Raw genomic sequence first — 14,995 nt, forward strand, 5'->3', positions numbered from 1 at the left:
GCAGGATGGATAAAAGTGAACTCACCCACACACACTCACCCACACCCACACCCACACATCCACCACACACTTCAGAGATCAACTTCTGTGTTTCAGATCAGACCTGACTGAGGAACTGGACACAGAGATATTAAAACTGAAAGTAAAACAGAGTGTGAAATTAATTTTCATTCATTCTCTACCGCTTATCCGAACTACTTGGGTCACGGGGAGCCTGTGCCTATCTCAGGTGCCATTGGGCATCAAGGCAGGATACACTCTGGACAGAGTGCCAACCCATCACAGGGCACACACACACTCTCATTCACTCACACATTCACTCACACACTATGGACAATTTTCCAGAGATGCCAATCAACCTACCATGCATGTCTTTGGACCGGGGGAGGAAACCGGAGTACCCGGAGGAAACCCCCGAGGCACAGGGAGAACATGCAAACTCCACACACAAGGGGGAGGCGGGAATCGAACCCCCAACCATGGAGGTGTGTGGCAAACGTGCTAACCTCTAAGCCACCGTGCCGTGTGAAATGTGATTATTTATTTATTTATTTATTTATTTATTTATTTATTTTAACATGATCTCTTCCATAAACAGCACATCTGGACAGATGAGAATACAGTTTTGTCAATCAGAGTTAGGGACACGCCTACTTTCTCACAACAATGAACCACTTCGAGGAGAAAAATACAACATTGTGAGTTTATTGTATTTTACAAGGGCAAGACAAGACAAACTCTTCCCAGAACGCTTTACTAATGATGTGACGGTTTTCTGAGGTGGAAAAGCTTCTGCGATGTAATGGAAGTTTACGGACTAAAAAAATTCTTATTTGAGAGATTAATACAGATAAAAAATGAGGCTTAGGGCTTAACAGAATGTTCTCTGAATGTTACTTGAACGTTACTGTAGAATTTTCCCCATGACGGTGCTTTCATGTGATGTTTCAAGTTTGCTCGGAAGGTTACATAAGAAACGTTGTAATAATGTTAGCGAATTCCCTGTTAGCTCGATTAAAACTATCTAATGCTTCCACAAGTTTTGTGTATAAGCCTTTATTCAACGTCAAGCGATGGAGCAAATAAAAAGTGGACTTACTCAGTCTTAGCCACTCCCATCTGTCTTCCCATTTGTCGATCATTTCTTTCCTCTTGTCGGTCAACTGTAGCAACTTTTCTTTAATCTGGACACGAAATGCAAATAATAAAACTATCATTTATTTGCCCTTGCAATGGTAAGATGTTTTCAGAACACTGATGTTCAGGTGGACAGGTGGACTCGTCCCTCACCTCCTCTGATGCGTAGTGCTTGCGTGCCAGCAGAGACTTGCCGAGCTCGATGCAGGCGGTGAAGCTGTCGTTACGAGCGTCGATCTCGGCCTTGATGCCCTGGTGATTGTTCATGAGCAGCTCCACAGATGATACGTCCCTGCAGAAAGCCAGTCCGCAGACATACGGTCAAATGCAATGAAACCAGACCATAATGCTCTCAGAAGAAAAGAGTTTTTCCATCATTCTCACCTGGGGTTTTCCTGAGCCTCGATGAGGCGGATCACATCCTCCATCCAGAGCATGAGGTCACGTACCATGTTGAAAAAGCGGAACTTGTCTCCGGTGTCAAGCAGACGTGCCCTCCGCCCTTCGCAGGCTTCCAGAAGGGTCCGCCATGCATCTAGGACCTCGCTCTCTCTCCGCTGGATATCGTCAGCCTTTTCGCCAGCGTACGCAGACTGCAAACGTGCCGCGTCTTCTTGCAGCTGCCTGACCTACACACACACACACACACACACACACACACACAATGTAATATCTATCGATCATGTTTAGAGATCAGTTTTATCTAAGTAAAAATGAAATATTCCCATTTTATATATTTAAAAAAAGACAAAAAGCTGAGACTTTATTGTATGTTTTCACTAAAAATATTTTTTCTATTTGAATTTTCCTACCAATACATTCAAAGTTCTTTCAAATTCAGTCTATTAACTCTTTACAAACCTGCGTCCCCAGTGCTTGTATGTCGTGCTCGAAGGTGGTGTGCATCCTCTGGAGTGCCTCCACCGTGTTCTGGTCTCGCCCGAGCTCTTCTGGAAGCTTCTTGTGCTTGTCCAGGATGCGGCTCAGGATCTCTTTGACGTCGTGGTAGAACTTATGCAGCTCGTAGGAAGCCGCCAGGATCTGCGTGCGAGTGTCGATCAGCTCCAGAAGATCCGCCCAGGCCTCGTTCAACCCGTCCTTCCACTCTGCGACGGTGGCGGCGTCGGCATGACCCGCGTTGATGAGCTCGTCGGCCATCCGGTTTACGCCGTCAACGCGCTCCTGACCGATGTTACCGGTGTCGCGGGCGAACTCACGGAAACGCTCCTGCAGCATCTGAGAATAAGAGATAATAACACATCTAAGACTAAATGTAATTTTAGGTTTTTTTCAACGTTTGCTGCAGGAGAGATGTTTTTATTTTATAATCTGACAATCCAAAGTATCAGAAAACTCAGTGCAGTTATTTTGAGTAAGCATAATGGGAATTAAACCTGGCCACTACGGACCCGACAAACGTCCAGCCAGACAGACGAAAAGAAGGAAACAGTTAAAGGTGGAATGTAAATCATGTTTCCTGCAGGCTTACAGTGACATGCTCATAGTCCTGGCCCAGTTCATGAGATCCTGCTACAACTTCTCTCTCGGCGATCCACTGCTCCAGATCATCCACCTCGCGGTTCAGCTGGAAGAGCCTGAACCTCTCGTCTAACTTTCCTCTCCTCTCCTCTGAAAGGTCCTTCAGTCCCGCGTACAGCTTATCCACCTGTGACTGCCGCATGCCTATCCTCTCACTGCAGAGCGAACAGAAACACACAGGAAGCATCAGTCACATTCAAATGAATCCAAACGAATCAGGGGAAAATGATTCATTTTTGAATGTGAGAGAATCATTGAATCTGATTGGACCCAATAGGCAATAGTATATAATATAATATATAATATTATATATAATAATAAATAAATAAAATAAAATAAATATGGTAACACTCGGACTTATAGAATATTTTTGTAATATAAGATTTTTGTAATATATATATATATATATATATTTTTTGCTTCAACCTGGGCTGCAAGCTGATTGGCTGGAGATAAAATCACACATCACTCTGCGCTTAAAATATAAATAAATGAAAATAAAAATGAAATTAAGATGTGCACACAGAATATGCACAGACCTTTTCTGAAAACTGCTTAAAAAGAAGGCAACTTTAGGTACTATTCATTCATTCATTTTCTACCGCTTTATCCGAACTACTCGGGTCACAGGGAGCCTGTTCCTATCCCAGGCGTCATCGGGCATCGAGGCAGGATACACCCTGGACGGAGTGCCAACCCATCGCAGGGCACACACACACACTCTCATTCACTCACACACTACAGACAATTTTCCAGAGATGCCAATCAACCTACCATGCATGGCTTTGGACCGGGGGAGGAACCGGAGTACCCTGAGGAAACCCCCGAGGCACGGGGAGAACATGCAAACTCCACACACACAATGTGGAGGCGGGAATCGAACCCCGACCCTGGAGGTGTGAGGCGAACGTGCTACCCACTAAGCCACCGTGCCCCCCTTTAGGTACTATATAAAATAATAAAATAAAATAAATAATACCCAGTTCTCATTTTTTAAAAGAAAACTATTTTGCTCTGTGGGTCAGATAGCGTGTGTTAAAATGCTCTGATGAATCAGGATGAGGAAGGATGTAGTGCTGAGCTCTGTCGTACCTCTCGGGGTGATTGTCAGCCACCAGGCCGCGGCTGGTCTTGGAGAGCTGATGAACGGTCTCGGCGTAGTCCTCCACCGCCTGCTCCAGGATCTGGTGTTTCTTCAGCATGGCCACAGAGCTTTGCTCATCCTGAAAGAGAAACAAAACAAAAGTGAGCAAACAGCAATAAAAAAGTAAGACATGGTGCACACTCCTATCGTGAGTTAACTGGTTGCCATGGTTTCCTTGGTAGTTGTGTGATATGTAGATAGTTACAACTGTTAAGCCATTAATTATAGATTAATTATAACAAAAACAAAAAAACTCTAACCAGCACTGTGCAACTAGCCCCGCCCACTTTTTAACTTCCAGCAGTTCATTCATTCATTTATTCATTCATTCATTCCTCATTTTCTACCGCTTATCTGAACTTCTCGGGTCACGGGGAGCCTGTGCCTATCTTAGGCGTCATCGAGCATCGAGGCAGGATACACCCTGGACGGAGTGCCAACCCATCACAGGGCACACACACACTCTCATTCACTCACACACTCACACACTACGGACAATTTTCCAGAGATGCCAATCAACCTACCATGCATGTCTTTGGACCGGGGGAGGGAACCGGAGTACCCGGAGGAAACCCCCGAGGCACGGGGAGAACATGCAAACTCCACACACACAAGGTAGAGGCAGGAATCGAACCCCCAACCCTGGAGGTGTGAGGCGAATGTGCTAACCACTAAGCCACCGTGCCCCCCCCCACTTACAGCAGTTGTTTATCATCAACAACTATATCAATATTTAAACCCTGACATTACACACCTTAGCTTTCTCTTCTGACATCATGTAAAGCTCCTGCTCGCTCATCCAGGCCTCCGCCTCAGCCGCGTCGAAGTAGTACTGCTGCGCCTGATGGGCCTCCTCCAGCCGCTCGTGCCTCTTCGCTGCCTCCTGGATGAGAAGGTTCCAGAGATCCTGCAGTTCAGCGAGACGCGCTCGGATGGAATCCACGCTCGGGGTGTCCACCGTCACGATGCTCTGGCTGCGCTCGAAGATGTCGTCACAGCGCGGCTGATGGCCCTGGATCTCCTTCTGCAGGGTCTGAATGAGAAAAAGCGAAATGTAGTGGAAGATTCTAATGTGTGTTTGTGTGTGTGTATGTGTGTGTATGTGTGTGTGTGTGTGTGTGTGTGTGTGTGTGTGTGTTTCAAAACATTTTAATGGCTTACCTGGTTCTTCTTGATTAACATCTGAACAGTCTGTAAGTTGTTGCCATGGTCTGTTGAAGTGGCGAGAGGCATCCTCTCCTCCACCCAGAGCTGGAAAAGGAAATGATGTCATTCAGGTGTTTGATGATGTCATACACTCATTCAAACTTTAACCCTCGTGCAATCCGCTCAACTCACGATTTCATCCTCGACGTCGCGGTTGAACTGGTGGATCTCCCTAGAAGCCATGAGGAACTTCTTCCTCTTCTCAAGAGGATCGAGCAGCTCCTGGAACTTCTTCTCCACCACCTTGCGCCGCCCGTCCACCTCATCCGTGTCCTTGCCCTCCTGCCGCAACACGTGGGCCTGAGACTGAAGTTCCTCCACCTCCCTCTGACGCACCTCCACCTGGTTCTCCAGCATCTGAGCAAAAAAACAAGCTTACTTTTATATTTCAGAGGCAAAGCAGCTATTCCTTAAATTCTCTCAACCTGGTGAGATGACTGATTATTACTGATAGTGTTACACTGCCAAAAGTTTGTACACCCCGGTTCTATATACACTTTCCATAATCTAATCGAAAGAAATCTATCTAAAATGTTGGCTATTGGAGAAAAACGTTAGCTTAAAGAAAGTCAAATGATCCACAAGTGCGGTAAAACAGAATAGTTCAATTTTTTCATTTCTGTTGTTCACTGTTTTTTGTTTTAGTTTTATTAAATTGAAATGCTTTCACAGGTCTATATAAATAAATGAATTCGATTCATATTAGTTTCATTAACTAGAAAACAGTGATTCATTTCAATCCGTATTATGTCTCGAATCTACTTACTGTAAATTGTTAATATATATTTTTTAAAACTGATTCATACTCAAATATGTCCAATCATCTTGGATGAAAAAAACAAACAAACCCAAAAATAAATAAATAATAACCTCATCATCTCCGTTTCCTGCTGCTCGGCACCGCGTGACGTTTTCTCTAATGACGGAAAATCTGAGCCAGCTCACGAAGAGCCTGACAATTATCTGATCAGTGGGTAAAAACTCAAACTGTGCAGAGCGACGGGTTTCGCAGACAGGCGACGATCCGAAGATGACGTGAGGATGTAGAAATTGTCACCAAAAACATTCCTAATGCATTTCGAGCTTATGAGGTTTATTTTAGAAAGACTTATTTGCTTTTAACCCTTTTTTTATCAGTACAAATGGACTTATTGGATATTTGAATAATGAATTATTTTATCACTGATCCAAAATGACTCAGAAGCATATGTGCATTATACTAAAGTCTTAAATATTAGGATATATAGTAATATTAAGAAAATAGGTTACATCATACATCATAATACACTACCTCATATTGGCATACTGAAAGTGTCAACCTATTTGCACATTTGCCTCTTGCACAGTCCTGGGTATCTTAATATTTAAGACTTTAGTATAATGCACATATGCTCATTGCCTTGTACATCCCTGTGTATCTTATATTTATAACTACAGTTTACTTTCATGCACATTATTTTTCATTCTACAGTATACATATTTGTTATATATTTTGTTTTACAGTATACATATCTCTTTTTTATATTTTTTCACTGTTTACTTTTATCTCAATCTTTCATTGTTGTGTTTCGAACCTGACTCACATTTCACTGCTAGTTATATATGCCCTATATAATTGTGTATGTGACAAATAAAAAATCTTGAATCTTGAATCATGGGTTTTAGTGGTTGATGATAAACACCTTGACATTTTAGATGTTTATGAACAAGCACTTGGAGCATCTCAGAGAATAAAAATGGGTTCGATATCACTGTTTACTTTGAACTGTTCTTGTGGAACGTTTCTATGAATATGTCGTCCTTGGTATTGTATGGAAAACAGAAATACTTAATGAAAGAAAGAAATGAGCTTCTCATTGGAGCAACAACATGGTGATTCCAGTGAAGGTTGGAGATTGCAACGTGATAGAACAGCCATGTTTATATATATATATATATATATATATATATATATATATATATATATATATATATATATATATATATACATACATACATACACACACACACACAAACACACACACACATATATATATATATATATATATATATATATATATATACACACATACACAAACACATATATATTTATTTATTTGTTTGTTTGTTTTCCTGAGATTTTTCTCTGATTGCATTTGATGTAAAAATGTTGTATTTAGTCTTGATTAGCTCTATAGCTTTTTACCGCAATGTGCCTCAGACTGCATGACTGACTTGCTGTGTGGATTCTGACACAATGGGACTTTCTGTAATCTCATATTGAAATAAATATAAACAAAACCTCATCGTGTAACTGAACACGGCAGGCACTAAATTCCAGGGGTTTCGTTGCCACGATGTAAAGTGAGCTTGTTTCCGGAGGTAAAAACGACTTCTTTAAAAAAAAAAGAGCATAATACGAAGGACAAAACAGTCATACAGATTTATTTAGTTTAGAAAACAAATAAACAACCAAAAACTATGGTTAGGGTTAGATTATAATAGGCCACGCCTACCTGATGACACAATATCTGTTACGCTGTACTGAAATCACTGGAATTAAGTGCCTGCCAACTGAACATCCTGTCTTCAACTGTATTTACCTCAGTTAAGGCCACGCTGTTTCGCTCATTGTCACTATGCTAGTTCTCAGAGAGCAGGTTGATATCAGTGTTTACTTTGAACATAGACACATTTCTGTGAAAGAAAACTAACCGCTTTCTGTTTTTTGGGCATTTTTTTCTATGAATTTATTGTCCGTAGTCGGCTAGAAAGAAAAGCAATACTACAAATTCTTACAGCTCTGAATGTTACAGGAGCTTCATATCAACCACCACTGTGGAGCGAGACATAACAAAGACATTTAACACTGAACATAGACACAACAAAACACAAGCAAACTCCATTTTTTTAGCTTCTGGGGTAAAAAGATATTTTATCTCATGCTTGTATGTATCCATAGCTCTGCTTTATGCTCAAACAATTTAAATGGTAAAATATGCTGGACTTTGGTTTGTACCTGTTGTTTCTTTAGCAGGATGTTGACGCTGGTTAGATCTTTGCCGTAGTCGTCTGATTGGATCTGACCCTCCAGACCCCCCAGCCACTTGTCGAGATCGGTGCAGCTCTGCGTGAACAGCTCGGCCTTATTGGCGTCGAACAGACACTGTGCTTTGGTCTGTGTGGTGGACTCCAGGTCCTGCCACTGCGTCTGCAGCACCGACAGCTTCTCCTTAACCACGGACTCCGTCTCAGGCTTCTCAGATACCAGCTGCATCCCTTCCTACACAACACAGACACACAGAGAGAAAGGGGTTTAAGGCAAGACGCTACGTTTTTATCACGGATTACATAACATCTTTTTTTTTTTGTAAACTGATGTAAGACTGTGATGTTCAACTTTTTGCTATTTGAACTAAATACAAACAATTTGATTAGACCTCAGGAGACTCTAGCTTCCTGTGTGTCTTCAACAACTTTTCACCTAAAAGGAGATTCTGAATGGATTCTGGTGCTTGGTACCGGATTTAATATTAAAATAATAAAACAATAATAATTAAATAAAAAGTTAATTACTTACTAATTTGGAAGTTTTATAAAAGGATGTAAATGATCATATAATATACTAAACCCTTAATAAAATAATCATTATAAATATTAATGAATTAACTAGACACATAATAAATACATTAGAAACATTATTTTATTTTCTTGTAATTTATTATTTAAGAAATCAAATTATTATCCAAAATATTAAAGAAGAAGAAAAACAAAAGGCAGAAATATAAAATGATTTATTAGACCCCTAATAAATAAATAATTTATTAAAAACATAAAATAAAATAAATACTTTTAAAAGAATTGTTTCATAAAACAAAATTTAAAGATACATTAATGTTCGTAAAATGTATTGTTCTTGTCATAGTAATTATCTCTCACTATACCTCCCTGTTACAGGTTCTTTTTATGCGTGATCGTGTATTTCTATTATTAAAAGTATTTATTATTATTATTATTAATAATAATAATAATAATAATAATAATAATAATAATAATAAAGTATTAGGAACTGAAATGTGATGAAACCATGTGTCCTGGAAATTAGTCAACAGCCATTAACACACTCCACCACTAGGGGGCGCTCGGTTTCCTCCAGTTTGACTGGAGAAGGAAGCATAAGTGCAAAAAAAAAAGGGATGAAGGACAAAAGAAAAAAAAAATTGCTTTGGAAAGATAACTGCATACCTCAGACCTCAAAACATTAAAAACTCAATTTGACTTCTGTAAATCACTAACAGAAGACAGCAAATCTGATGGCCTGAATGTTTCAAAGGAAAGTCTGATGTCTAGTGTTTCTTATTTGCTTTATTTTTGTGTATACTGCCTACATAGACGTAGCTGGGGAAAGCCATTTAGGCTAAAAGTTTAAACCTAAGACGAACCTTCTCGATCTTCTCCAGCCACTCTTTGTTCGACTGGAGCTCAGCCATGAAGGCTTGGTGCTTGAGCCACTTGCTGTGCAGGTTTCTGGCCTCATCGTATGACATGTCCTGCGCCGTCAGCATCTTCTCATTTGTCCACAGAGAAAGCTGCACACACACACACACACACACACACACACACACACACACACACACACACACACACACACACACGCAACAGGGAAGAAAACGTGTAAGCAACAGGAAAAGAACAACACACGCATGTTCTTCAAAGGCCTGTGGAGGATTTTCCTAGCTACACCAGCTGCTTGTTTGATTGTTTGAACAATCAGTATTCACATACAGTATACACACCGGTCGGTCGGCGCTGTTTCTGTTACTGTTTATTGTCTTTTGTGTATTGTATTTTTTGTACTTTTTGTATTGTCTTGTAACTTTGTGTCTGCACTGTCTTTTGTCCTGCACTGTCTTGTCTGTCTTGTCCTGCACTGTTTGCACCAGGTTGCACAGTTGCACTTTATGTGGCTAAGTCTACTTACATGTCCTTATCCCTGTTTTATGTAGCACCATGATCCTGGAGAAACGTCGTCTCATTTCACTGTGTACTGCAACAGCCATATATGGTTGAAATGACAATAAAAGCTTCTTGACTCTTGACTTGACTTGACTATACACAAAAACTGTTTTTCTGTCAAGTGTCAGTTTGGCCTGGAGTTTTCCATTAGACCAAAATTAAGCAGATTCGCCATTTAGCATTGTGCTAAATCATGAGACGTGACGAAATAAACATGAATCACCTCAGTAACACTGTTTCAACATAAACACTCGCCTATAAAGTAGTAAAGAAATGAAATTTAAATTTAATATCCCATCTAATGTTATGTTTATACACCTGACTTCAAACATTAGGCCACACCTCCTACCTTATGCTAATAAAAGCGATTTAGCTTATGACTGTTCTTAGCTGTCACGTTCTTTTGTCTTTGTTTTATATTTTGCTTTTTTCCCGCCAAATCTAAGATATTCATGAGCTGAAGGGAGCGTGTGGAAAAATAATTATTTTACATGAACCAAAACAGTGTCTACATTCTTTAAGCATATCAAACTAAAGAAGTAAACTCCATACATCGAACATATCTTGGCTGAATTAAATTTTATGGTCTAAATGACAATATTTGAATCGGTACCTCCTGGCAGTCCTGCAGGAACTTCTGTAGGTCTCGGTTATCTTTAAGTCTCATCAGCAGCTCTACAGCCGCCTCACGGTTCTTCTTATGTCTGTTGAGGTGAAATGTTCAAAGGTCAAGAATTCATTCAATTGCAAACCTAGTCATCTTTACATCATGCTGTATCGAGTGCTGGGAATTGAAAGGTACATTCGGTAACATCAGCCTACGATTAGGCATCGGATTTTTAGGCTAGGTTTGAAATTGAAATGATTCCCGTCTGCGTGGTCGAAGCTCCGCCCCCAGGATTTACACTGGCTTATAGCGTAGAGTGTCTTTAAAATGACTGGAAGTCTGAGATTTTCCAGAAGGGTTTTCTTATTGACTTTATACACTATTGCACCTATAAGTCTAAAAGATATTTTTCTGAGATTTTTGTAAATGTAAGCTTTTCCCTGAATGTGTAAATGTGAGTGATGTTTTGTGGATATTACAGTGACAGTTCATTGATGACATCATATTTGAATGTTTAATATTGGCCAAACATCATTGCTGTATTTATTTACAGCATGAAACCTTGGTTAAGTGTGATTTATCATATCAGGTGGCCATGCCGGACTTCTGGCTCCTTACTCGAGGAATCTCGTGCATATTGAGACATGTCGCTCAGACATTCTTTCTGAATTGTCTCCAGTTATGTCAAAGGTCTGAGTGCAAGTTTGAAAAGAAATTCAAAATAAAAATAGCCACTACAGTTACGTGTGCATTTTTTTTTTTACCTGTCATCAATGGAAGTCGCTCGCTCCTGAATCTTCTCCGCGTTGATGTTTCCGTCGCTGGCCAGTCTGCGCCCGGCCTCCACCACTCCGTTGATCTTCTCCTCGTTGGCGTCCATCGTAGTCATGAAGTCCTCCTGCTTCTTAATAGCACCTTCTGCTCCTTCTAGAGTGGTGGGCATCTCAGTGTGAGCCAACACATACTCCTGCAGAAAGAATGCATGAGATTATAAATAAAAAGGATTTGAAGAAATGTTAATTTGATATTTTTTCTTGACTGAGCAAATCTCAACACGTTACCTGATTGTTGAGGAATGTCTCAGCCTGCTTTGTGTCTCTGAGGAACAGCTGGTAGGCGTGAGACTGGGACAGGAGGTTCTGACGGTTCTCCCACATCTTATGCAGCTCATTCCAACCGGTGTCAAGTGCCTGCAGCCGTTGCCTCAGGAACATGTGCTGAGCATCCGTTTGGCCCTGGGTCACCATCTCGCCCATGTCTCGCATCTTCTGGTAGTCCTCTTCATAGTTGTCGATCTCGTGCTTGATGCCTTCGTGTTGGGCGAGAAGTTTCTCAGCCTCTGCCAGGGTGTTGGGCATGTCCTCAGAGGCGATGGCCGTTTGCGTGCGAGACAGCCATGACTGGAAGTCATCCAGCTGGCGGAGGAACTGCTGCAGCTTGCTTGCTTCACCCAGAGAGGCCTCGCGGTTCTGCAGGGTGTCCTTCATCTCCTCCCAGACTGTTCCGATCTCCGCCAGCCTGTCGGTGATAGCCTTGGCTTGTTCAGGATGTTCCACTGCCAGACGCTCGGCTTCTCCACGCAGATCACCCAGCTTGGCTTCGATTGCAGCCAGGTCGCGCTCCATCCCCGTCAGCTTGCGCTGCAGTGCCATGACTCCTGTCAGATCGTTACCCAGGTCCTGAGTGGACTCGATCACTTTGGTCTTCTCGCGGATCCATGACTTGGTCTCGTTGCAGTCCAGGTGATAGTTCTGCACACCCAGTGCTGAGTTCAGGGACTCCTTCTTCTGGTCCACCAAATCTCTGAACTGGCTCCACCTACAAAGGAGTTTTTGTGGATATTTACATACTCAGTAATTCTGTTAAACAACAATCATTTTAGTGGTGTTCTGAAATAAAAACTTTAGTTCTTATTTAATTACAGTCATTATGGAGTTGAACCCAGGTCCACTAAGCTGCCACTGCTGGACCCTTGAGGTGACTTCATACAGCAACATCTCGATCAATCAATAACTGAACAGCTGCTAAAGACTTTGTTCCATACCAATTTGGTATGAGGGCAGTGGTGGCTCAAGCGGTTAAGGCTCTGGTTTGTAGATAGTGGTTCAAGCCCTATCACTGCCAAACTGCTACTGTTGGGCCCTTGATCAAAGCCCTTATCCCTCACTGGTCCAGGCGTGCTGTCATGCCTGACCCTGTGCTCTGACCCCAACCTCCAAAGTGGGATATGTGAAGAAAGAATTTTACTGTACTGTAATGTATACTTGACAAAATAAAGGCTTCCATTCTAAATGTTAACAATAAAGGAAATGATGCTACACGTTACTACATACACATATGTATATATAATATATTAAGTAGTTATATATAACAAAATTAAAGAATTCTATGTCAATTGAAGCCATGTGTGTAAATTAGCCCCCTATTTTCTTTTCCCCCAACTCCTGAACCATTTCTATTGTTTTCTTCTGTCACAAACGAATCAATAATAAATAAATGAGTAAAGTGGCAAAGTGGGAGATTTTACATATATACAGTATCATTATTACTATTATGAGTTTATTTAATTTAACATTTTGTTGTCGTCTGTTTCCTACGGTGACCGGAAAGTGCAAAAAACCTTAGCAAATGCAAAAACAAAACAACAAATCCGAGAACACATTAACAAATCCGAAAACAAATGAAGAAATACGAAAACAAATGAGAATAAATCCGAAAACAAATGAAGAAATCCGAAAACAAATGAACAAATCTGAAAACAAATGAGAACAAATCTGAAAACAAAATGAACAAATACGAAAACAAATGAAGAAATACGAAAAATAATGAACAAATACGAATACACATTAACAAATCCGAAAAAACACGACAAGTCAGACGACCTGGAAAAGGTAGCTATCGTTTGTAAATGGAAACTTACCGATCATTGGACAAGACACCTGTCACTCAAGATAAACAGGGTTAGGGTTAGGGTTAGAATGGAATCTTATGTGTAATGTGTTCTCCATTTAAATATAAGAAACTAACAGAATTAATCCACAGTAATCCACAGTAAGGACAACACATTTTGTACACTTTTACACACACATTCCAACTTTTCCCTGCGGCAGATTGTTGAACTTCATAGAAACCTGAGTGACAGGTGTCTTGTCCAATGATCGGTACGTGTTCCAATCACAAACTATACCTACCTTTTCCGTTGGAGGTCTGAATTGTGCAACTAAATTGTGTTTTCGGATTTGTTAATGTGTTTCGTGCAACGATTCAGACAACTCAGAAAAGGTAGATACAGTTTGTGATTGGAAACTTACCGATCATTGTACAGAGACCTGTCATTCAAGATATACAGGTGAATGACAGGTGTCTCATCCGATGATCGGTAAGTTTCCAATCACAAACGATACCTATCTTTTCCGGGTTGTCAGACTTGTCGTTCTGTTTTCTTATCTGTTTTCTTATTTTCAAATCTTGTAGATTTGTTAATGTGTTTTTGCATTTGTTGTTTTGTTTTTGCATTTGTTGTTTTGTTTTCGCATTTGTTGTTTTGTTTTCAGATTTGTTAATGTGTTTTTGCATTTGTTGTTTTGTTTTCGCATTTGTTGTTTTGTTTTCGCATTTGTTGTTTTGTTTTCGCATTTGTTGTTTTGTTTTCGAAATCGTTAATGTGTTTTGCACTTCTCGGCCAGCGTAGTTTCCTCTAGATTTCTGTATCACTGCTTAGTTTAGATTTCTCTTATTAAAGCATGCTGAATATGTCAAATATTAGACAGCATTTTGTGTGTACATGTATGTGTGTGTGTGTGTGTGTTAGATGTATTAGATAAAATGTTTGGACCATTTGTTTGGGGTAAAAAAGTATTCCTTTTGAATTGTGAATCCTTGAGATAAATGTTGAAACTTGCCTGGTGTTCAGTTTGTCCTGTTGAGCCTTGATGTCCTTCTCACTGGGGTGTCCGCTGTGCATCAGCTGCCGGGCGATCTGATTGACCACGGCGACGCGGGAAGCCTGGTTATTCATCTCAGGCTCCAGATTCTCAAACCTGGAACACATCATTAATTTACTCATCACAAGAAAAATGATACTGAGAACGTGAGAAAGGAGCTTGACAGATTCATACTGGATTCATTGTTGACTGAAATGATACTCAGAAGAGTAGTGAGGTGATGTCATTTCAGAAAATCTTCAGTGAGTGATGCTGCTAAGGAGTCATTGTGACTCAACAGGGACATCTGGTGTGCTAAACACTCCTAACGTGCCTGTGTACTGTATAGAAATATATCAGGTGAGGCTTTTTGAAGAATGCCAATGTGAAATCACTGTTCTTTTTCTAAAATGTGTCGTCTTTGTTGTTTTTTGTTCACAAAAA

The 14,995-nt window shown here is 40.6% G+C and overlaps 1 protein-coding gene across 3 annotated transcripts in view; it reads right to left on the reverse strand.

Annotated features, from left to right (window-relative positions):
• sptbn1 (spectrin, beta, non-erythrocytic 1) overlaps positions 1-14,995 on the reverse strand; it is an 84,451-nt gene that overhangs the window by 7,670 nt on the left and 61,786 nt on the right. For all 3 annotated transcript variants that reach the window (XM_047810609.1, XM_047810611.1, XM_047810610.1), the window contains 15 exons: positions 14,531-14,668; positions 11,690-12,446; positions 11,393-11,595; positions 10,635-10,725; positions 9,448-9,594; positions 8,025-8,288; positions 5,159-5,383; positions 4,982-5,071; positions 4,575-4,853; positions 3,769-3,899; positions 2,627-2,831; positions 1,999-2,373; positions 1,522-1,766; positions 1,291-1,429; positions 1,100-1,184 (listed from right to left, as the gene is read on the reverse strand). In XM_047810609.1, the coding sequence (XP_047666565.1) occupies positions 1,100-1,184; positions 1,291-1,429; positions 1,522-1,766; positions 1,999-2,373; positions 2,627-2,831; positions 3,769-3,899; positions 4,575-4,853; positions 4,982-5,071; positions 5,159-5,383; positions 8,025-8,288; positions 9,448-9,594; positions 10,635-10,725; positions 11,393-11,595; positions 11,690-12,446; positions 14,531-14,668 (3,374 nt within the window). The remainder of the gene's footprint in view (positions 1-1,099; positions 1,185-1,290; positions 1,430-1,521; positions 1,767-1,998; positions 2,374-2,626; positions 2,832-3,768; positions 3,900-4,574; positions 4,854-4,981; positions 5,072-5,158; positions 5,384-8,024; positions 8,289-9,447; positions 9,595-10,634; positions 10,726-11,392; positions 11,596-11,689; positions 12,447-14,530; positions 14,669-14,995) is intronic.

This window comes from Tachysurus fulvidraco, chromosome 2, assembly GCF_022655615.1.
Source record: "Tachysurus fulvidraco isolate hzauxx_2018 chromosome 2, HZAU_PFXX_2.0, whole genome shotgun sequence".
Taxonomy (NCBI): Eukaryota; Metazoa; Chordata; class Actinopteri; order Siluriformes; family Bagridae; genus Tachysurus; species Tachysurus fulvidraco.